The following is a 25,188-nucleotide window of genomic DNA, read 5'->3' as shown; positions in this document are numbered from 1 at the left end:
AAACGCATTAAGACGATCAGGTATGCATTCAGACATAATAAATCATACGTCATTGATAAACTCACGTCTTTCTGACTATTAATTAATTCTTTCCATTAATGACGATTAAACTTTATTAAGTAACAAACATAATCCTATTTAGTAACTCCTTAATTCCAATTAATCTCAAACTTTTATGACCTGTATGTAAAGACGAACTTTCTGTTTGACGTCTTTAACTAATATCAGTGGAGGTGCACTGATTGATATTGAAATGTGGGGGAAATGGATTATTTAATATTTCAAATTGCGCATTGTAGTAGCTTAAATTACAGGGAAGTACTTCAATATTTATATTATTTTTTACATTTTGGCAGTTGATTTTCGTACTAGTATAGGTACTTATATGTATGTTGTGAACAAATGGACTGTTTTGCAGTTTATTTAATGTTAAAGCTCTATGTTGAGTCTATTAAGATTTAACTATATCAGGCGGCTTGCACAGATCACTATAAGGTGTTGAATTCGTTCATCGTTTAATAAAATTGAGAATGGAAATGGGGAATGTGTCAAAGAGACAACAACCCGACCAAATAAAAAAACAACAGCAGAGGGTCACCAACAGGTCTTCAATGTAGCGAGAAAATTCCCGCACCCGGAGGCGTCCTTCAGCTGGCCCCTAACAAATATATACTAGTCCAGTGATAATGAACGCCATACTAATTTCCAAATTGTACACAAGAAACTAAAATTAAAATAATACAAGACTAACAAAGGCCAGAGGCTCCTGACTTGGGACAGGCGCAAAAATGCGGCGGGGTTAAACATGTTTGTTAGATCTCAACCCTCCCCCTATACCTCTAGCCAATGTAGAAAAGTAAACACATAACAATACGCACATTAAAATTCAGTTCAAGAGAAGTCCGAGTCTGATGTCAGAAGATGTAACCAAAGAATGTATGTGACCTGTAGAAACTGATAAAAATAAGTAGATGTAGTATGATTACCGATGAGACAACAATCCCAAAGAGTTAAAAAAAAAAAGGGTGAATGTTAGCAATTATAGGCAGCCGTACGTACTTCAACAATGAGAAGAAAAAAAAACTTATGAAAATTTGGCTAAAAAAGTTCATTTATATATGAATTGAGAAAACTAACAGCTTCATTTATATTAATTCTTTATTTGCAAAACAGACAAAAACCAATTTAGGTTATGGCAAATACAAAACAAACATGATCAAACATAAAGAAAACTCGACAATATTATAAGAGATATATGATAAAAACAGTTATTGTTCTCCTTTCCTCAGTTCTAATGACTCTTTAATAAAAGAAACAACTGCTTTTACATCATTTGGTGTTGATGGATTTAGTATAATCACGAGTTTATCAGTAAAATTAAGTGTATTAAAATTCACATATTTTTGTATATAATATTTTAGAAAGATTTCTCTTTTATTTTCATTTATTTTACAGTTAATGAAAAAATGAAATTCATCGTCTAAGATATTACATATTTTACATTTTCTTTCATTTCGTGGTATTTTGGTAGATCGTCCAGTTTCTATTAAGAGACAATGATCGCTTATTCTAAATTTGGTTAACATTTTTCTTGTTTCTTTACTTGGGTGTGATAGGTAGTATTTCATTTGGTTATTTATATTAGATTTAAGAAATTTATATAGATATATTTTATTATTTTCGTTTAAGTTATTTATTTTATCATCAAAAAAAAAAATATATATATATATATTTACAGAAATACAACCTACAGGTGCTGATATTGCCATACAAAAATACAAATACAAAAAATAGAAGCAATTAAGACTTCATTCCAAATCAATATATACGAAACATCTTATAAAGTATTATTGCATTTGAAAAATATGAGATAATGGCACTATTCCCATTATCAAAACTAATTACGCTTTTTAAGAAAAAGAGACAAAATATATTAAAAATGATTATTATATTTCCCTCGTTTGATGTTCTTGATATTTTGACATTGCCATTTGATCAGTTTGTTATTTTACATTTATTAAAACATACGTATTGTTCTCAATCTTTTAGTGGTAATGCAAGGTCATCACAGTTGTTATCATAGCAAATCAAAAATTGTTAAATGTGTTCGCAGTACGATCGACAAAAGGAACATCTCATTGAGGAAAGGAAACTACGCTGTCAAAATCTAAATCGCAATGCTATTTTTTTTTTTTTTTTGTAGTATTGTAAAGCAAATATTGCGTATATTTCAGCGTTAGCACTGTGGCGCATTCTATGTTTTAAAGGCCCAGTAGAATAAATAGAATCTTTTAATATTTAAATATTCAAATGTTTTAAGGAACGTTATTTTGCGTGTTTAAGGAAAGTTATTTTACGTTTTTAAGTACCATAATGTTGCGGTATTTTGGATTTGGACGTAATTTAAAACAACGAAATCCTTATTAAACGTGACAATTGTTTAAACTCATGTGTCTATACCTGTTTCACAATTTTTTACTTGACTGTAACTCGAGAAGCACGTATTATTTCTAGTTATGAAATCGACTAGGGATCAGAACATATTACGATTGACATAGTTCTCTGTAAAAAATAGTACAGTAAAATTAATTAGCTATATAATAAGGTTGTAATATATATTTCCATTACAGCTTAATTCTAAACTAATGCGAATATTTCCATTTTAGCTAAATTTCAGAATGGATAGCGAAAATATCCGATTACAACCGTTTAAGTTTTTTCATGCTGATAGAGGACATTGTTTTAAACTTTAACATATAAGACAGATTATTTCTTCCATTATGCATTGAGCATATATCTCATTTCAAAGGAAACACGTGGTCAAACCAGTAACATTTCTAAAACAATTTTTGATGAAGGTAATATTATCTATTCTCTAAGTTTTGTGCTATTTTCACATTTCTTGACTGGTGTGAGAAAAATATTTCTCCTCACCAGTGAAAAATCTGTTCTCGGCAAATGATTAGTCGAAATTTGATTATGACGTCAAAGTGTTTTGTTTTTTTCTCAATTTTCCTATTGTGACGTCATGAAAAAAGGCGACCTTGCCTGATGACGTCGCATATAAAGAACACAAGTTTCTGAAAATCTTTGAAAAAGAATGATTAAAGTCATCAGAGAAACAGATTCCGACACTATAACTCGTGTATTACGATATTTCTCCACTCTCGACAGTTAAATTTATTTATTTAAAATGCTCGGCAAGTCTCGCGCTTTAAATAATCAAATTAAACTGTCTCGAGTGGAGAAATATCGTAACACACTTGTTGCAGTGTAGGAATCTATATTTATGATAGTTACCTTCAAGGGAACAAATACCATCGCAGGGAGATATATATGACGTTCATTTTAATTCTTTTTAAAAATTTTTGAACTCACATGGTATTTGTTCTGAAACAGTTACAGCGATCCATTGAAGACAGCTCATATGGTATTTAAAAGACGATAAAGTTATAAATAGTGTACGTCGAAAATAAACTGTTAACGCCATGGCAATAAAAAAAAGAAATACAAAGAAATACCACAGAAGAAAAAACTAAAAAAACTAAAGACTACTTAACACAAAACCAAATCAAATATTGTGGTTGATCTCAGGTGATCTGGGAAGGGTAAGCAGATCCGTCCTCATTCATGGTGAATTTGCCGCAGTGTTCTGGTCGAAAATAAACTGTTAACGCCATGGCAATAAAAAAAAGAAATACAAAGAAATACCACAGAAGAAAAAACTAAAAAAACTAAAGACTACTTAACACAAAACCAAATCAAATATTGTGGTTGATCTCAGGTGATCTGGGAAGGGTAAGCAGATCCGTCCTCATTCATGGTGAATTTGCCGCAGTGTTCTGGTCGTCTCATATCTATCATGATATATTTTTTTTATTCTAAAATTTTTAATGAATAAAATCACTTTTAAAAACAATATGTCAATATGATTAAGTTGGATTATTTCTTAAAATTAAATACAAAATTGACCAAAGATACCCGGTTTAAAATCTAATACGTGACACGCACGATTTTTCGTCAAATGACTCATTAGTGACGCTTGAATTAACAGAGGTTAAAAGGCATTACCTAGAACGAAGATAATGAGCATTGAGAACCTAAACATTCCAAACGGTTTTGACAAATACAGCTAAAATAAACTTTTATTTGGATAGAAAATCTTAAGTTTTATCACCAAATCAAAGTGTTATGAATATGGTTAAATCAATGATATATAGTACCGGTTCCTCAGCTGGTGATTTCCTCAATGATGAAATCTCCAGTTGAAGTGGCATCGGTTGTTGGTTGTTAAAGAGTCATCCAAGGTTCAAGGCTTTCAATTTTGTACGCTATTCCTATTAGTAGAAATTCCTTCGTTTTTCGAAACATGAAGGTTTTTTTAGAAAACTGTTAATTTATGAATATGAATATAATTATGATAAAAGTTATGTTATTTCAACACACAAGTGCTGGCTACTGTGCTGGTTATTTCCTCGAAGAAAGTTTTTCCACCAGCAGAGGTATCAACCAAGTACAATCCGATAAATTCTGAAGGTTGTACACGACATCAGTTAACTTCTCAATGTTATATAAAATCCTATTCGTTATATAATTATTTGACTTTTTCAGTTTCATTCCATATTTGAATGAAAGGTTATTTATACAAGTAAATACAATTTTCAAACAAATATTATCATGGTTTCGAATTAATTGGTTCTTTGATGCTTAATTAATATGCTTTGTGATACTATATATGACCTGGTGTGCAATTTACGTGACTTAAAAAGAGATATGGGGCAATTTCTGCTAATTTGTTCCTAACGAGTTTATTTTGAGAATTATCTAATCCACAGTATCTGATTCATGTGTGTACTTTGTAGTTTTAACAATACTTTGGTCTGGAAGATCCTGATATATTAATTATTTGCTGTTGGCTTTAACAAACATTCAGTATTTACCGTACTTTGTGTATCTGTTAGTTGTTTTGTGTGCATCGTTCCTGTTAGGTAAGTCAATCAAACAATTTCCAACTGATTTTGTCCTTTTGTCTTTTAACGAAGGAGGGTTGAACTTTAACAAAGATACAAATATGTGTAATCCCGCCAAATCCTGGACTAAGCCTTTCTAAAGTCAGTAGTCTACAATTAAGTATTTTTTGGATTGGTTAACTTTTGTATTATTTTACATTTGTTTTAATGTCGAGTTGTTTCATACTGATTGGGTTTGACTCATTATTAAATATATATATTTATATCTTTATTCTCATAAACCAAAGTACAATGGTACAGAGACATATACAAATAAATTAACATAGTATAAATTTTAAATACAAATGTAAAATAGAGACATAAATGATGTGCTGTGACCTATAGTTGCTTAAATCCACTTCATTCTAGACTTCATTGGATAGTTGTCTACTTGGAAATCACACAAAATCTCGCAAATTTATATTCAACTTTTTTTTCGGAACGCATAATTGTGTTTTACAGATGGCGTCACAATTGAATAGTTATCCTAAACTGTATAAGTAGGATGAAGTCATTCTTAACCAAACCAAAATATATTGATAGTACATGTAGTTACAAGATAAAAAAAAAAGACTTGTTGGTTAAAAATTTCCCTCGATGCAAAATTCTACTAAAACGTTAAGTTTTAAATATTATATTCTATGGCCACGTGTAGCGCAGGAGAATTCATATTTACTTCTGAACAATTGGTACAATTGTGGAGAAAAATATACACTTTAACTACAAATTTCCAGTAGGTTGTGACAAATTTATTCCAGTGATTGAAACAAATTCAGTGGAAATTGGCTTACCCCTTAAGCTACTTTTTCAATTAATTGCCATGACAATTGCAATAATTTCATTTCAATTTCTTCTATTAACTAGCATACATACTCTAGTAATATTGGAATATCTTCTTTTGTATATTATAATACAATGATGAGTTGTAATTGACAATTTTCTGCATAAAAAAAAATAATACAATTGTAAACACTTGTCATTTTCTCATTGAACATTTAACTCAATTAATAGGTTGTTGAATATTCTAGATTTTAATGGCGCCGAAATAACATTTCTTTGCTGGAGCAGCATATCTCAATCATCAATCATTACTAGATTTAAACCACTGTTGCTGCTTATCCAATGTACATATTGTTTGAAACAGAGTGTTGTTTTTCAAATACGTTTTTTTTTTATCTTTCCTTAAAAAAAAAAAAAGGCGCCAGTAGTTTACCGATGTTCAGATCTCATAAATCGAGTTGAATTCAAGGGGAAAACCGGAAGTGAGAGAATCGGATACACTCCAAAAAGAGCGGGACAGGGGAAAACAGGAAGTGAGAGAATCGGATACACTCCAAAAAGAGCGGCACAGGATGCGTCGACATGGTGTCTCTAGCCCTGCATGCGTCACCTGTCAAGCGAATTCACACTCAGTAAAAATGTTGGAATCGATAAAGGCAAGGATCAGACGTCTTTACTGTTATTTTAATATCTAAGACCGCGTAAATACTTTTCGATAGTAAGACTGCACACCTTCTAATCGTATCGGTCACTTATTACGTGATGGTTACAGTAAAACGTCAGTCGTTCTTCCTTATAACTCTATTGGAACAGTGTTTGTGTAAGGTGCATACTCCGGTTAAAGCACTCCGAACAGTGTGAACACTAGCGAAACGTATCACGTTTAAACAGAGATATGTTAACGCCATGCGTATGGCAGAGGATGTGCTTCTTCTTAAAATTGGAAGTTGACAATGTTGACATCTACACGTTTGCCATAGATTCTAGATTGAAGACATTTCAAATCGTGTACCTGTGTCATTATCTAGCAAAAGATTAAGATATGAAACAGAATTTCTATCTCAAGTAGTATCTGTTATTTCAAATTTACTTGGATTTATGAGATGCAAGTACTCATTGAAATGTGGGTTATTGAGTTACAGAACACCAGCAATATATATGAAAGTGAAATCAAAGAACATTGCAAGATTAATTTCTGTTTCGCGTATTAGAAGGTTTTGTATGGATTCTGCTTCAATTCATTACAGCAATAAGTCAGTCAGTAGTGGTGTACAATTAATACATATTGGAATTCCTGACACTCTGATGAATTATCATAACAATTCCAGATTCCTAAAGGTTTCGTCATTGGTGTATGTGTCGCAATAAGTGTGGTTTTTCTATTCATAAAGTAAGAGTTGTCATGACCTAAAACAAGAAATATGTATCAATGATTATCTATTTTTTATGAAAACTCTCTATTTAATGAGATTATTTGAAACAAATTCTGTGTATCGATATTGGCCATTCTTTTTTATGCCCCACCTACGATAGTAGAGGGGCATTATGTTTTCTTGTCTGTGCCTCCGTCCGTCCGTCTGTGCCTCCGTTCGTCCGTCCGGTTAAAGTTTTTGGTCGAGGTAGTTTTTGATGAAGCTGAAGTCCAATCAACTTGAAACTTAATACACATGTTCCCCATGATATGATCTTTCTAATTTTACTGCCAAATTATAGTTTTGATCCCAAGTTCATTATCCACTGAACATAGAAAATGATAGTGCAAAGTTCAGGTTAAAGTTTTTGGTGTTCCCTATCATATGATCTTTCTAATTTTAATTCCAAATTAAAGTTTTGACCCCAATTTCACGGTCCACTTAACATAGAAAATGATAGTGGGAGTGGGGCATCCGTGTACTATGGACACATTCTTGTTTTTTTTTCAATATGGCCTAAATGTTTAAATCTGACATTAGGTTACGAAATAGAGATATGTTTGTAAATTGTAGAAAAGTCAAACTATTGGAGATATCAATTTAATTACAGACACAAATAATAAATCTATAGTATCGTCGGGTTTTCTCATTTTTAATATAGATATAAGAAAATATGAAATGATTTCCAAATCTCGTCTCGAAACCAAATAACGTAGAAGCTAAGGTGAAATTTTCAATGGTCAAGTTTTTATTTGTCATCAGTTTTTATCCTTTACTGGGCATAACTCCGTAGGAGGAAATATCAGTTATGAAACATTAAGATCTTCTTTGTAGATTTCTGACAATAAAGATCAACGTTAATTATCTTCAACCGATAAAACTTGTGCTTTGTCGGTCAATACACTGTTATTTCATAAGGGGTAATGTATCGTTAAAAAAATATTCCATATTTAGATCATTTCGATTTGAATTAGTATTGTTCTGCTATGACTTAAGATAACTCTTAATTAATTCTTTAGAAGCTCGGCTATATATAACCTGATATTAGGAATTCACGTCATAATATGATGGTCAAAGGTAAATAAACTCATCATAGATACCATGACTAAATTTAGTATATACGCCAGACGCGCGTTTCGTCTACAAAAGACTCCTCAGTGACTCTCGAATCCAAAAAGGTTAAAAAGGCCAAAAATGTACAAAGTTGAAGAGTATTGAGAATCAAAATTCCTAAAAGTTTTGCAAAATACAGCTAAGGTGATCTATGCCTGAGGTAGAAAAGCCTTAGTAATTCAAAAAATTCAAAAAATTGTAAACAGTAAATTTATAAATATAACCATATTAATGACAATTCATGTCAGCACAAAAAGTGCTGACTACTGGGCTTGTGATACCCTCGGGAAATAAATCTCAACCACCAGTGGCATCGACCCAGTGGTTGTAAATAAACTCATCATAGATAGCAGGACTAAATTTAGTATATACGCCAGACGCGCGATTCGCCTACAAAAGACTCATCATTGACGCTCGAATTCAAAAAAGTTAAAAAGGTCAAATGAAGTACGAAGTTCAAGGGTATTGAGAACCAAAATTCCTAAAAGTTTTGCCAAACTGTCCAGCGTGATAAAACTTTCACATTCGTATTCTGCTGCATCTCCGTAAAGCAGTAACAGCAATGACTTATAAAACTATACATAGCTATAAAACAGTTTTAATCCACCATTTTCAACACTTTTGTCAACATGTTTTGACAGGGGTATCAGGAAAGAGCTATGCATATACTAAATTTTCTATCAGCTGATGACTTTATTATATTTTTGCGTCATCTGGTTTAAAATAAAAAGTAAATTCTATTTTTTTCTGCTAAATAGTGACAAAGGACTGGACTTAAAGTCGGAAGGTTTGGAAAGAGGAAAAGTGATGAGCAAACAACCTTTGATATACGTCCATTTAGCCAGTGTTCATTATCTTTATTCATTTTTGTTAAACCCCCTTCCTCCCGGGTCCGGGTAAATAGACAGAGACATATTAATATGGCCCTTTTAGTTAAATAACAGTACCCCTGACTATGCAATGTACACAGTTTACTTGATTTTAATTACTTGGTTTACATGTTGTTGGACAATATAATAGTAGTCTATTGCTATCAGTAGGGACTAGAAATAACTAACCTCTGATTAAGTAACGAATGACGACAAATTGTTCTGCAGATTGCATGTTGTCTTTACTATTATATTATTTGTTTGTGTTGTATTTCTATCCTTTTATGTTTCAGCGATATTTTTAAACATTGTCATAAAGCGGGAGGTTTGGCATGCCATTTAACCAGCTTCAGCACACCATATTTTCTTCTTAAAATGTCCTGTACCAAGTCAGGAATATGACAGTTGTTATCACATAGTTCTTTTTTACGTGTTGGAGTTTATTTTTGTTACACTTCGGTGTTCCTGTTGTTCTTCTGGTTTTCCTCTTATACCATATAGCGGCTTTTTTCGCAGGGTGTAAATTTTCGCTTATTTTCGCGGATAGAACAAAACAGCTTAAATAAATTCCGCCAATGTAAAAAGGCACATGCAAGGGTATTTACGAATGTTTTGAATCCGCCAAAATAATAACCGCCAAAATTGTTCGTATACCTTATTTAATGAAAATCGCGAAATTTCACACCCGCGAAAATAACCCGCTATAGGGTAGTTGGTGTGTTTCTCTTGGTTAAAGTTTAATTTGTAACCCTGATTAGCTTATCTCAATCGATTTATGACATCTGAACACAGGTATACTACTGTTGCCCTCATTAATTCACGAACATAATGAAGCATCGAGTACCTTTTCCAAGCTAAAAAGCATATTTACTCATTTTCAACATAATGTTAAAATTCGTTTCAATCCTTTGGCCACACGTTTAAAACAAATGTATTGTATGGTCATAAATTTTGGTAAAATCTCTTCAAATTAGTAATACATGTATATAAAGATTTTATTTTGTCGTAAAAAGGTCATGTGATATTGAGCATTGATTAATTGGTGATTGCTTTTTGCCGCATTGGCAAAAAAGGTTATGTCGCGGCAGAAGCTATTTCAGTTATTATACCTAGACGGTTTTCTTTTTTATAAATCAGACAAAATATTTCAATCCACTTAAAATTTAGTTCAAAACAAATTTATTTCAATAAAATTTTATCAATAAGACAATATGATTAAAAGTAAAAAATAATTCTTTCAACAGGAATTTTATTTAAGAAAGTCTTACATATCATTTACATTAAAATGGGTTTTTTTTCTGATATCAAAGGATATTGGAGAGGTCTATACGCCTCAAGGGAATTTCTCGCTGTGTTAAAGATCCATTTGGTGGCCTTCTGCTGTTTTCTGCTCTTTGATCGGGTTGTTGTCTCTTTGACACTTTCCCAATTTCCGTTCTCAATTCTATCAATTCTATACTCCAAATGGCAAGATATACGCGTTAGTTGGATTTCATATTTCACACTCGTGTTTTATTCTATCATGACCAATACGGCATCTAGAAATCACACACTGATATTTCCTGTTCATAACTGTGTTCAAAGGTTTGCATAAAGTTGGTTTAATTTCATGCAATTTCTTGTCGGTCCTTTTACTCCAAGCATTTTTCCATATATTTAAAACATGGTCTCTTACATTAGATTTAAAATCATATATGTATATGTTATTTCATTTTTACATATTTGGTCATTTAGTGCATTCTTTAATTCCCGATCTACAACTGTCTTTCCGTGAATGCTTGTATGATTTGGTATCCATATTGTGTAAGGGCAGTTCATATCTAAGAGACGTTAACCACGGAGATATGAGACGACAGCATCTGATAAACATATAGAAGTGATAAATAGTTATTTTAGGTTTTCACTTCATCTGATAATTAGTTTTGAAAAAACAGGAACAGTTTCATTACCTCAATTTTTGTCAGATGATGCAACTCTTTCAGCAGATGTTTTAAAGTTATGACTTGGAATGAAATCTTTACAATTGCGTCAATTTTTCCCTCACGAACTTGATGCCTTATCACTGTCTAATTAGCTAAACCTGAACTTTTTGCTGATAACTGATAACACTCCTATGTAAATATGCTTTACAGTAACCCAGGAGATCATCTATAAACCTAGCGGTGATTGGGAAGAAAATGTGATACATAAAGGCAACAGTAGTATACCGGTTTTCAAAAGAAGTAAGCATATTGAGAGAAACAAAACCCGGTAGCAAACCAAAACCGACGGTAACACATCATCCATAAGATAAAAACAATGGAACAGCAAGAACACTGAAGTGTAACAAAAACAAATGCCAACATACATAGAAACCAACAACTCGATAACAACTGCCATACTCCTCACTTGATACATGACATTTAAAGAAAAAAGGTGGGTGTGACCTGGTTTAATGGCTAGCCAAATCTCCCATTGTCACAAGACTTCGTCACAGAAATACAGCACATACACACGTACACACGCAAGAACAATCACTACAGAATTAACTTAAATAAGAAAAAGAAGGACAATCCAAAACGAATCAGAGGTAAAGCAAAATTTAATTCAAACAAATTAAGATACAGTTGATTTTGAAACTAGTTATTATAAAATATATTAATTCGTTTCCAATATGCTGGTGCGAGTGCTACCTTGTAGTTGCATTAGCCTACTCTTTTTCGAAATCTACAAGGGTGTCTTTAAGATGCAAAAGATATTGCTCTCTCTTAATTATGGTCAGCCATTTGTTGTACCCTTCCGACGGACTATCATCGTTTCTCAAGACTATACTCGCAAATGATATCAAGGGAGAGCCGAAAATTCAGTCCCTGCAATTTTTTCCCCGAAACGAGGATCGAACCAGAAACCTTTGTGTTTGTAGTCCAATGCGCTAGCTCTCATAAGCAGATTAGATCTATGGTTTGTATATGATATTTTTCAAAAACATATAGAATGTGCAGTTAGGTACCATTCAAATTAATTAACCTTCCAAATTGGGACTTGTTTTAAACCAATGGGGAAAACCAAAAAACAATTTGTAAATAACTGTAACATCTCTTACTTAGTTTTCAGCGAACCAAAAGTTCCTACTTGAACGAATGTAGATTCTAGGTATCCCAACATTGTTTTGATTTTTTAACTCTGTATGCCAACATTCCCCATGTGAAATTATAAATTGTTTTGTATAAACATTGAACGACAAAATTTCTTCCTATGTGACGTATAAATTTTCTGACGCCAGACACACGAAGCAATGAATGTGTTTTTAATTTGATAGATGCTTTTGTGCTTTTTTTGTAAAATTGTTTCTTTCAAAATTGTAACACAGTGATGACTGCTGTACCCATATTTTGACTAATCTATTTATTATGTCTGTTTTGTACACGCATCATTGTAAATATAACGGAATTTGATGAGTCTGTCGTAAAAGTGAGAGTGTTGACTGCTGTATCCCTACTTTTGACATTTTTACCTATTGTGTCAAGTTTGTTTTGTTCACACATCGTTGTCAATATAATGGAATTTTTAAATATTAATGCAACTGTTATACAAGTGAGAGGCTAAGCTAGCTATTAAATAAGGTTTAATCCACTATTTTCTGCATAACCTGTCTGCACCGTGTCAGGAATATGAAAGTTGTTATCCATTGTTTTGATGTGTTGGCTTTAGATGAATTTGGCTATATATTTTAGGTAATTTTGACATATAGTTCTTCAACGATTTTCGGTACTTATACATCTTCGGATTTCAAATGTTTGGCTTTGAGCGTTCCTGATGAAGGTAAATTCAGAAAAGCGCTTCGAACGCATTAAATTATTAAACGTGTTGTTTTCTATTTTTTACATCACTGGGTCGATACCTCTGCTGGTGGACTATCAGTCCCTGAGGGTATCATCAGCTCGGTAGTCAGTGCTTCGGTACTGACATGTTTTAACAAACTTTATTAAAATTGTCCGTTTATAAATTTTGAAATTATTATGAAACTAAGGTTTCAACTCCCTCAGGCAAAGTTGGCTTTAGATGAATTTGGCTATAAATTTTAGGTAATTTTGACATATAGCTCTTCAACGATTTTCGGTACTTATACATCTTCGGATTTCAAATGTTTGGCTTTGAGCGTTCCTGATGAAGGTAAATCCAGAAAAGCGCTTGGGACGCATTAAATTATTAAACGTGTTGTTTTCTATTTTTTAAGCTTTTGATTTTGCAATTTGCGTAGAGACTTTCTGTTCAGAATTTTCCTCAGAGCAACCTGGAGCAACTGGAAAATATCTATAATAACTTGAAGGTACTATAAAAATATCTAAATACATTGGAACAGCTTGGTGCCAGTTCATGGTGGAGTGATGTTTTTCCAAGTTTTTACGATTTTTCTGCTACTTTTAGATAAATAAGAGCTAAAAGAAGACATGTCCTTCGCACTCTGTATATAACGATTGTGGATTGTGTATCAATAACTGTCTACCACATACTTTTTCCCAGTTTTCTTTGCTCTACAGATCTAGAGCATCACAGCGGAAAAAACAAGAACAAATATTTTTTTTTATAATTTTTTATTAGTTTTATTCATTTTATTTCACTTTTTCCATAAATACATGTAAATAGACAAAACATTCTATCATCGCATTTACTCACTCAAGTATCACCTAGAGAATGGTTACTATAGTTACCGTCAGTTTACCCAACACACAATAAATAACCCCCAACATTTGAACGAGGAGGGATAGCCTATTTTTTACAGCTTTAGTTTATAACTAAGGTTTATGATATAAACAAACAACACGTTACAAGGAAGACTATGCATAGTGCAATCTAACATGGTTTTAATTCAAATTGGTGATTTATCATATCCAGTATTATCTTTAATCATGAACCATGTTTATTTCAATGCAGAAATTAATCAGTTACTAACAAGAACACAAAACCACAAAAATTTCACAGGTATCACATCTTCACTAGAATATTTTTATGAAATTTCTGCCTAAAAACCCATGGCAACAAATATTATGTAACCATTGACATCAATACAAGTACCAAATTGTCACGGAATATTGCATTTGTCTCAAATGTGCAGTATCTATCTCATCTAATGTCTTTTAAAACTTACAAGACAAAATCTAGTTATTGCAAGACATTTTTAAAATAGTTGACTTAATTAATTGTTAAACAAAATAAAATCTAAATTATAAAGAGGAAGAAAATATCAAAAAATTCAATGTAAATAGTTAATTTTTATGTTGAACTGATGTCAACATTGTTAATATTTTATATTCTGTTGTTCTAATATAAACATGACAAAATAAACTATCTGATATATTGTCCTGGTGTCAACATTCATTTTATCTTCAGTTGTATTATTAATGTCAACATGACAAATATTCTCTCTTCTTTTTTACAAATACCAACATGACAAACATTTGATCTTATTTTATTTTGATTTCAACATGACAAAATATATGATCTTATATTGTTCTGATGTTAAACTAACAAATAAATCTGATCTTCCTTTTTTCACAAATTTTAAAATTGCTAATAATCTTCTATCAGTCCGATGTTAACATGACAATATATGTATATTTTCATTGTCTAAATATCAACATGACAAAATATCTTTTAAATCTTCTATTGTATTAATGTCAACATGACAAATAATTTCCTTCGACATTGTTTTGATGTCAACATGAAAAATAATTTCCTCTGATATTTCCCGATTTTTCAAAAAGTCTTCACATACATTGATGTAAATTTACACTATCACATTTTTTTAAAGCAAAAAAAACAAACAAACAAAAAATTCATGAATTAAAGCAACCCCAGTTTTGCACATATTAAGCATATTTAACTGGTTTACATTGTTTTGACCTTTGACCTTTGAATCAGCACCATAATATCTGAACCAAAAAATTAACACAAAAAACACACATATTAAACTACAATGTATTAACGACTAGTTTTGAGGGCAGCTTTTAATTTCAAACGACGTCTTACAACAAAATATGCTTGTTTGGTGCATCTAGCAAAAATTTACTGGAAGTAGGAAAATACAACAAAAAGATTCAAAAAGTGTACATTTTATAATGGTAGAAATTATATAAAATTTATGTAAAAAACTATTATTTTAAAGAACCACAAATACACATTAATATCAACCATTTATATACACTCTGGAAATATCACAAGTTACACATCTACTTTCACTTTGTACTAGAAGCTTGTTTACATTTATAACAATCCATTTGGCAAATAAACAAAAATACACATATGTACAGAATAAGAAAAATACTTGGAATGAAAATTAATATCTTGTAAAAGTCCAAATTCATTTTCTGAGTCAATCATTCAAAATCATTTTAATATTAAAATATAAAAGGAAAACTTTATATCCATTTATAACTTGGTCCAGTAAGCTTCTAAAATCTGGTCAGTTCTCTGGTAAAATAGTAAAAAAAAAGATAACATGCATTTATACATGTGAATGTGTGTACTCATATAGAAACATACATGTGTTTGTACACTAACACTAACAGAAACGTACATCTATATAAACTATACACAAAACCTGACTGGACACATTCTTTTTCATTTAATCTGATTGAAACTTACATTCAAGTTTCTAATATAAAACATATATAAAGTTCACAAAACAATGCGAGTTAAACTCTTGATTTAGAAATTTCAAGCTTGCAACATACAATTTCTCAATATGACTCATATACAAACTCCCTGCATTAGAATGTTGCTTTAAGGGTTGTCATTTTATATTGAATAAATGAAGCATTTACGATCATTTATGAACAACAACTTGAAATGTTTCTACATTTTGTTAATAAATATAATTCACACAGCCAACATTTCACTGTTTTATTTTAAATATACATAGGTCCCTGAGAAGTTTAACATAATACAATTATCATTTCTGGACTTTGTAAAATAAAAGATGTGTTTGGTGTGCCTGTTTATTCCTGACAAATTAAAGGTCAAGTAAAAAATATCATAATAATAAACTTTCCAACATTTTTTTTTAACATTTTATCTTTTGAGTCACAAACTGACAGTAAACCTTCAAATGCTGTTAAATTGGCAAGGCATCTGATTCACAAACTGAAAGAAACCTTCAAAGGTTGCTAAATGGACCAGCCTGTTGTGTCACAAACTGCAATCAAACCTCCAAAGGCTGCTTGATTTATAGAGCTGCTGAATCTAACCTTTATTCATTAATCAAAACCAAAAAATTTAAGCTATTTAAAGAGAAAACATTTCCCAAAGTGTCTGCTCCCTACTTCAAGCTAAAAAGCAAGAAAAAACATTGAATCAGGCAGGAAGTAAACCATTTATAAGAAGGGGAGATAACAATGGAATAAAAAAGACCCTAGAAAAAAAAATTGGCGGCACATAATATATACACATAGATATGTAAAATGATTTCAAAAATACTGACTCCAGATTGAGTCATTACTGGTACAGACATTTATACTGACACATTCAGCTAAAAGTGCAGACATTCGTCACTTTATACAACAGTGAGATCAGTACTATAAAGGACATGGCTAGGTAATTGGAGATCTGAAATTATATAGAATGCATCACAAAAAATAAATTTTTTTATATATTTAGACTTTTTCAGTATAATTATAGAGCTCTTTCATTTAGAATGCAAAATGTATATTTCATCTAGTTCTTGTAATTGTTTTAATAAAAGAATTTTTAAATTTTGATGTTCTTTAAAATCCATGGAAAATACATATACTAAAGATTATGAAATACTGAAGGTTATTATAATTGTCAAGGTCATTAAATTTGTGAAGGTCATGAAAATACAGTCTTTAAATTCTTAATTTTTACTTAAAAGATGTTACAACAAAAAATGATTCAGTGGAAACTGGATTTAAGAGATATCTACATTCTAAAACTTTCAAAAATTAAGGAAAGAAAAATTTTCATGGAATTTATATAAATATATCTGAAAATAGATTTAGATAAATTTGAGACCCTGTTGCTTGGATAACTATTACTTTTTTCTACCCTTTGGAACCATTTAGTTTTGACATAACTTGACTTTTTGACAATGTACCCTTATAAAATGTAACTAAATGTATGCTTTGGCAGTTTCTCTTATGTAAAACAAAACTTTGTTATTGCAAATTTCAAATGTTGATATCTTTTTAATAAATATCTATGTTAAATCAATTAAAACATGAAAAATATAAATCAAACTTGTAAATGTTTGTGACTTCAGATCTTCATATAATGTTGACAACTATGTTGACATGATTCTGTAAATGGTAATTTGTTTTACATGATTTGTATATGAAGAAAAAAACATAACAATTAATTTACAAATACTATGGTAACAAGCTTCCTGGAAATAAGGACATTGAGAGGGACAGCCAAGGCACTGGGTTTATTGCTGGTCAAGGTGACCAAATGTTATTTTTTTTAGTTTTAGCAAATTTTCTTACATCTCCAAAAGTAAAAAATGCTGACAGTCCAGTCAAAGAAAAATTCATAGACTTTATAGCAGATTAAAGTAGATTTGCTTTTAAAGGTTTTTCACATGCATGTGAAATATCAAAACTGAGTAAGAAAATCTGATGTCATTAAGTTTTTTAGACAAGTCCTTGCCCACATTAAAAAATTGTCCATAGTATTTGTAAATTGATTGTTCACATGATATAAATAAAACTGTTTCACAGTATTAGGGTTTCCTTTTTACAATTTACATTAAAATATGTACACAGTTATAAAAGTGAGCACCAAAACTACACATCCACACAGAGATAACTTAGTGTCTGACCAGTCTACAGAGATAACATTATATACAGGTTTAGTTTCACACCTTTCTACGTGTCATTAGTAAGAAGAAAAAGCCTTTCTAGAAGTCAAGAGGTTTATACGAAGAAAAATCTGACAACTAAAATGTCTACGACTCTATTGCTATTCAATGATGGAAAATTATTCCTGTATTACTTGGAATCAATCAACTTTACAAGATAAAGCTTCTAAAAAATTACACTTTTTTGTTTTACTTGACAAAAAAGTATCCATAAATAAATAAATTACTCTCTAAGACCTTTCTTTCTAACCACTGAGATATAGAAATTTCTAAATGAAACAAATTCCCTGTAATTAGAATAGAAAAGTAAGAAATGCTTATGTCAATGCTGAAATCCAAAGAATTTGAAGAAAATGCTTACATCAATGCTGAAAACCTCAGAAATGGACAAATATACTAATCCAGCAAATTTTTTCGCTCAATAATAAATAAAGCATCTAAAAACTTCACGTTGGCAAGTCAAGTGATATAAGATTATCACAATATCATTGTAGTTCCAGCTAGTGACTTATAATATACATCAAACATTGTCTATATGATGACTATATTTCCAATCTTAATGTTTACAAACTCATTAGAAAGCTCATCATGCTCAAACTGTCCTCCATTCTTATTTTCCATATCTTTAATTTTGATTTTAAGTCTGTATGATATTTTCAATCAACATTCATGCGATAAACTGTCATCTAACTCAATGCATCTCTGATTTCTGTCTTTCCTCTTTTTACGAAATAAGTTCCTTTACTCCCACTAGAAACAAAACTTTAGACTGGTTCACTCTGTATCCTGGTCATAACAAAGGTGTGTTTTGATTGGTCATTGCTCTGCATGAATGCGTGTTGGAATGAGATGATTGGTCAGTTTTATTCCCACGCATGGGGAGAAGGTGGAAGCTCTGCTGGCTGTGCTACTGATGAACTGAAATAAAAAACAATATTCATAAATTTTAAGTTAAGACAACATTCTGGTAAGAATTAGCACTTGGCATCCTTTTTAGATGTAAGAAAAATATAATCTTTTTTATGCAACCCCTTAAAAATCAAGTTCTCAATATAAATTTATTTACCTATTATAGTTTCTTACTGTGAGAAGATCCCTTATCTTCAAATATTAAAGTGCCCCGAAAAATCATTTTCATATCCAATATGCATTTCCGTCTTGTTAATCTAACAATCTATATTTAGGTTTGGTAGTTAGAATATTGGATCATTTAATTGTTTGCTTATCTTATGTATGTCTTGCCTGAAAAAATTGATCACAAATTTTTATCATTTATTGCACTGCTGACTTCACACAATTGCACGCCAGTCTGCAATTTGCAAATTTTGGAAGGATAAGGTTGTAATTTTAGATTGGATGGACTTTAATACACCAACACATGTTTCATAACAAAAAGAAATACAAAGAAAAACTCAAAATTAACAAAAATATGAAAAAGAATGCACTCTGACAAAATATTTGTTTATAATTAAATCATCATCCAAAATGTAAACCATACTCAAAGTCACACGACAAAGTCACACGACAAAGTACCATGACAAAGTCATTTGATAAAAGTCTGCTTAAAAAACCATGCAACAAGCATTCTCTCCAATTATAGAACGGTCAAAGCAACATTACAAAAATTCTCTGATATAACACTCTTACTTTCTGAATATTATAAGATGTGGGGTAAAGGTCAATGAGTCAGAAACCCAAAGACATCAAAAAGTCAAGGTCAACTATGAATAAATACAAATGTTCTATATTTTAGGAATGTGCACAGTTTTTGGTAAATGGTACATAAGACAATTCTGATAAAAACATACTAATTACTTCTGGATTGAAAAAAAAAATTATTGTACAATCTATGTATAACTGCGTTAAAAATCTTGCTGAAAAAGCATGTGACAAAGGGGGACAACTTGTGAGGAGATATATCATATTTGCGTTAAAGTTATATTTCTTGAAAATTGTTCAACAAAAAAAAAAATTTAGAACACACAAACTAAGTGAATTCATGCAGTAATTTATATTGTTCTCAAATGTGGCAAAACATTTTAAATTCTTCTTTGTCAAAATATTTTAGTTATATATTCCAAATTTATGATTTAGATTCTTAAAGTATCTATATGAATTCACTGCATTTCAAATATTCAGTAACAAGATTGATAAGTTAAAGCTTGAGGGTAAAGTGCAATCTGAGCAAGCTGCATAGGGGTAAAAATCAGATTGGGGGAAATGCTGTATTTGTTTCTCACATTTTAAATAAACTGCCCTTTCTTCATGTAAAGGGACCCATTAGTACAGGTGACTGCAGGAGATCTATAACAAATCAAATACAAATTTGACACTTTAAAATATGTGCGAAACAGTAGGATATTTTGTCTGCTTCTTCAGTAATTTAAATGTTGCATATGTTTTACCCTTAATTTTCTTTTGAAGATCCTTTATTTTCATATATGCTACTTTTCAAATTATCGATATCCCATTGAATTTTGAAGTAAAGTTTTATTGCCAAACTGAAAATAATTCAATGAATGTATTCATCTTGACTTTTTTTAAGGATTTTTCAGTTCTATTATATCTAAAATTATGATCTTTGTAACAAATTTTCAAATAATTCTTATTCAAAACAAAATAAAACCCATATCTCCCTGTGATGTTAAGTTTCTAAAACTTGAGTTTAAACTTTTTTTTTATATCCCCCCCCCCCCCCCCCCCCCCCAAACAAAAAAGCTGACCAATTAATTCCCATTAATAAAGCTAACTCACCTTGCAAATGTTTTAAATGATATAGAGTTTGGATTGAGACAAAGTGGAACTTCATTATTCTTTTGTTGTTCTAATATAAACTTGTGTAACTTTTCTGAAAAGAAAGAAACATTTTGTATAATAAGGATTTACATAGAGTTACTGCCCTTTAATCACAAGTCGGTCAATAGATATTGTAGATTAATGACAACATAATGAGCTGTGTCCAATAGAACTAGACCATATGCAAGTGTACATATACATGTACATGTAGAATACATTGATTGGTTTTGGAAAATTCAAATAAGAAATGAAAGATTAATGTTGGCCTGTTTGGTAACTCAAATTTTAAAAATGACACAGAATTTGTATAAAGATTTTTCTCCACTCGAAATAAGTTAACAGAAGCATTGATAATGGAAAATATTCAATTGCATCAGGTCAATTTCTATCCAGCACAGCTTATATATATGGTATTTTTAAAAAGGGAATGAGAATTGAGTCACATAAACTACCAGAATTTTTGTAATTAAGAAATACATAGAGTTATTTCCCTGTACCCACCATATTGTCATCAGATACTTTCTATTGACTACAATATCTGTTATGTCTATAAAGTGAATGAGAAAGATTTAACCTTTGTTAAATGATTTGATCAATGAGATAAAAGTGTGTTTCTTCCTGCTAAAACTATTATCATTGATAAGACATGCATGTAGAATTTGGTCAAAAGTTCACTTGAATAAGGTACAAAATGTACCACTTGATACATATTGCTTAGTCTGCAGTTTTCTATGTTGTGTTTTGTAGACTCATAATGGGTCTTTTGGTTAATTTTCTTTTTTCCTGCAGCATTGTCAATTTGTCTTCGACTTATCAGTTTGAATATCACTTAGCAATATTTTTCCTCTCTTTTGCAATAGAAATACAAACTAACTTTTTTTCAATCAACAGATAATGCAAATCAATAAAAATGTTTTTTATTGAAATTCAAATTTGAGTGGTGTAACTGAATCTAACAAGTCTACACATATATTGTCTTCCAGTTTAACTTATACAATATAATAAACCGAGCTGTTGAGCCAATGACTTGATGCGAGTAACATTCAATTTCCATTTAAAATTTAACATTATAAGTAAATCTAACTAACCTTTGACTCGATGACACGATGTGAGACTGTCTTCAAATCCATAACTAAAAGGCTGGGAACATGTGGGTTCAAAGTCTGAGGTATATCGCCTCCCTGAGTTTGTACTGTAACAACACTTACACATACACGCATGATATCGTAACCTCCCTTCGTCAAGGTATGGGTGAGCTAAAGCATCAGTCGCTTTTATTCTCTTTTCCTGAAATAAACAACAAAATATTATAACCAAGTGGACACAAAAATCATAAATATCTGCAGGTCAATCTCTAGTCATATATAATAAGTGAAAAAATGGGGATATATCAATAAAGCAGCATTCGAACAATAAAATAAACAAAAAGGGGCCTTTAATCATGCTAATAGCTAACTATGTAGTATAGGTTTTGCTCGTTGTTGAAGGCTATTATTTGAACTATAGTTCCTTTAATCATGCTAATAGCTAACTATATAGTATAGGTTTTGCTCGTGTTGAAGGCTATTTTTTGAACTATAGTTTTTTTACATCTACATCACTTGGTCTCTGGTGGATAGTTGTCTTATTAAATTGACAATCACACACACACACATCTAAATATTTTTATTTTATAGACATGGTCTTATTTATAATTTAGCTACATTAGTATTCCCCTACAGAGTGGTACAAGACTGGTAGAATATTTTGAGCTGAGTGATATATTTCATTGACATTTTGAAATGTTTCAATAACGGACAAGTTACCCTACATGGTTTCAGTTCCATGCACAGAATAACCCCAGGGTTTAACAATGACTGACACAATGACATACATGACACTTGGACAATATATTTTAAAAGTGGCACAGACCATTGCTTTTCATTTCCACCCATACATGTAGTTGTACAAATGTTTTAAATTATTTCACACATATGTAGTCTATATTTTTATTTTTGTTTCATAATTTACACCTGCTATTGTTATTTTCGCTGAGGAAGAAAGGTGTCATAAACATTGACATTATATTTATATGATATGTGTGTAATGTTTATATATAAATGTAGGTCACTGCATGACGTGATCTTAAATATAACGTGCACGTGTTAGTGTCAGTAATGAGGTCACCTAATGGCTTAGTTACTAAAATAGTACAAAGCATGCGTAGATAGAGCCCTTTCTTGTCGACTAAGTTACCTAAATAGTTAAAAGTATGCGTAGATAGAGCCCTTTCTCATCCCTTTCTAAATGGCATATTTTTCTTTGTTTATTAGTACTACAATTAAAGGTTTTAAAAATTGATAATGGAAATGGTGAATGTGTCAAAGACGTTACCCACCCAAAAGTCAGAAAACAGCCAAAGGCCACCAATATATTACAAGTATAATATGATGTGAGATCAAGAGCTTGTGATTTTCATGTTCAAATTTTTTTACATTTTCAACAATGGGACTGCCGTGACAATCTGGTACCCTTGTCTGATACTTACTGGATCAAAAACCAACATTCTACATAATAGATGAACAGCTTCATGTGTGGCCTGATTTGAGAGTGTGTATAAAGCTGCTAATGACGGTTGTTTGTGTGCCATACGTTTGATGTGAGCTCGTGCTCCTTCACACGACGTCCTCATCGCTGATTCACTTGGTGTTCCTAGGAGATCTGTTATGAGGTCAAGCTAAAAAAAATAAAGGAGAAAGAAGGTTAAAAAATTTGTAAACAAATGTCAATTTTATAAATCATGGAAACAATTGATAAAGAAGCATCACACGATACCAAGCCTAACTCACAGTATAACATTTCTTTGTTCAATAAACTGTGAAAAAAACTGTTTCAAACTTTTTTTTATTACTTCACTACTCACGTCAGAATAAACATATTTACTAAGTTTCAACTTAATGTGTCCACAACAACAACTTGATGGTAAAGTGAACTTCAACCAAAGCCACTACAGGAGTGAAGAACAGACAAATAGACTGAAATAACTCTAGACTTCAAAACATAATACCCCCTACAAAGATGAACACAAAGTAGTGAGTATTATAATAACACCAAATACAACATGATAATTTCCCATCTTAAAAACCCATTGCCTCATGATCAGATTCTATATAACTTTTTTTCTGAATTTTACAGAATTATGTGTAAACATACAAATAAGCTTTAAGCTTGTCAGCTGTTCTATGTGTATCAGCAAATTCTCTGATCCATATCACCTGTTCTATACATCCCCCCTTGTTTATAACAATGGAATCTACTGGCCTACAGTAATATAGAATGAACTAATATGGAATAAGGGTTGATAGGGTTACAGATGGTCAGGCTAGACAATCCAAGGTCAACTAAAAAATTATTTATTTAGAAAAAGCTGTCACCTCACATGGAAACTGAGTTCAATACTAATTAAATTCATCTAATGCCGGTACCATAAAAAATCATTTCCACTGATTTTCAATTCTTGAATCAATTTATAATTTATTCCTATAACTTAAAGAACAAAGAAATTCCAAGCCTACAGAACCAAATAAACCCTTAAACAGGGTGACGTCAGTTTTTTTTATTCAATAGCCTTTTCCTACCTATCCTCTCACACAGCATGCATACTTAAAGGTTATTCAAAAGTATAATCAAATGTTTTCTGGTGCAGTTTTTATTTCATGATTTGTATCTTATTTGATGTCTATTTCATTAATGAATAATTTGTGAGCTTTGTACAAGCCTTAAGTTTTTCTTTTATATCCATCGTAAGTTGGATAAGTAAAAAATAACCTTGCTCCATATTTCAATTCTCATTTATCAGTTTTAATGACTGTTTTTTTCACATAAAAGACTGTTATTACTATATTAAATAAATTAACTTCAAACTGTCCTCAATAAACACTCACATATTTTACAAAAACTTTTAGGTTATAAATTTTAAAAAATAACATACATTTGTAGGACCCTACTTTCTAATTTACAAATCTTTTTCTATGATCTACACTTATTATATTATTTCTGATTTCAAACTTCAAGAAAATTTTGTTCCCAAATTACATTGTAGGAAAGGGTTGGATCCAGAGGGTTTTGGGATTGGTAAACCCCTCCTTTTGAACGAGGACATGTGGTTGAAACTCCCCTTGCAAAATGACTGGATACTCCACTGTAGGACTTCTTCGTTGAAGGAGTCAAGTGTTTGTAGTTACACTGTCTGTCCAATAGTTTTATAGGTGTCATATACTTTTGACTACTTCTGTCCAGTTTTCATGGTGTTAACAAGTTAAAATGATCATAATATTCCAAAAATCCAAATAAGAGCGTTCAGATCAGAACAAAAC

General features: G+C 31.2%; 1 protein-coding gene across 2 annotated transcripts in view; it reads right to left on the bottom strand.

Annotated features, from left to right (window-relative positions):
• Nucleotides 1–13,740: 13,740 nt before the first annotated feature.
• LOC139528876 (serine/threonine-protein kinase NLK-like) overlaps nt 13,741–25,188 on the bottom strand; it is a 44,476-nt gene continuing 33,028 nt past the window's right edge. Inside the window, exons 7-11 of one of the 2 annotated variants that reach the window (XR_011665713.1) lie at nt 23,361–23,549; nt 21,922–22,120; nt 20,792–20,885; nt 16,317–18,955; nt 13,741–16,264 (exon numbers count right to left, since the gene is read on the bottom strand). Coding sequence is in view for 1 of the 2 variants with exons in the window: in XM_071325108.1 (XP_071181209.1) it covers nt 18,901–18,955; nt 20,792–20,885; nt 21,922–22,120; nt 23,361–23,549 (537 nt within the window). In the remaining variant the exon portion in view is untranslated. Of the gene's footprint in view, nt 18,956–20,791; nt 20,886–21,921; nt 22,121–23,360; nt 23,550–25,188 lie in introns of both variants that reach the window. The other variant, XM_071325108.1, reaches the window with a different exon arrangement.

This window comes from Mytilus edulis, chromosome 6 (genome assembly GCF_963676685.1).
Source record: "Mytilus edulis chromosome 6, xbMytEdul2.2, whole genome shotgun sequence".
Lineage (NCBI taxonomy): Eukaryota > Metazoa > Mollusca > Bivalvia > Mytilida > Mytilidae > Mytilus > Mytilus edulis.
The sequence above is the reverse complement of the archived record's forward strand: the minus strand, read 5'-3'. Positions and strand labels throughout refer to the sequence as shown.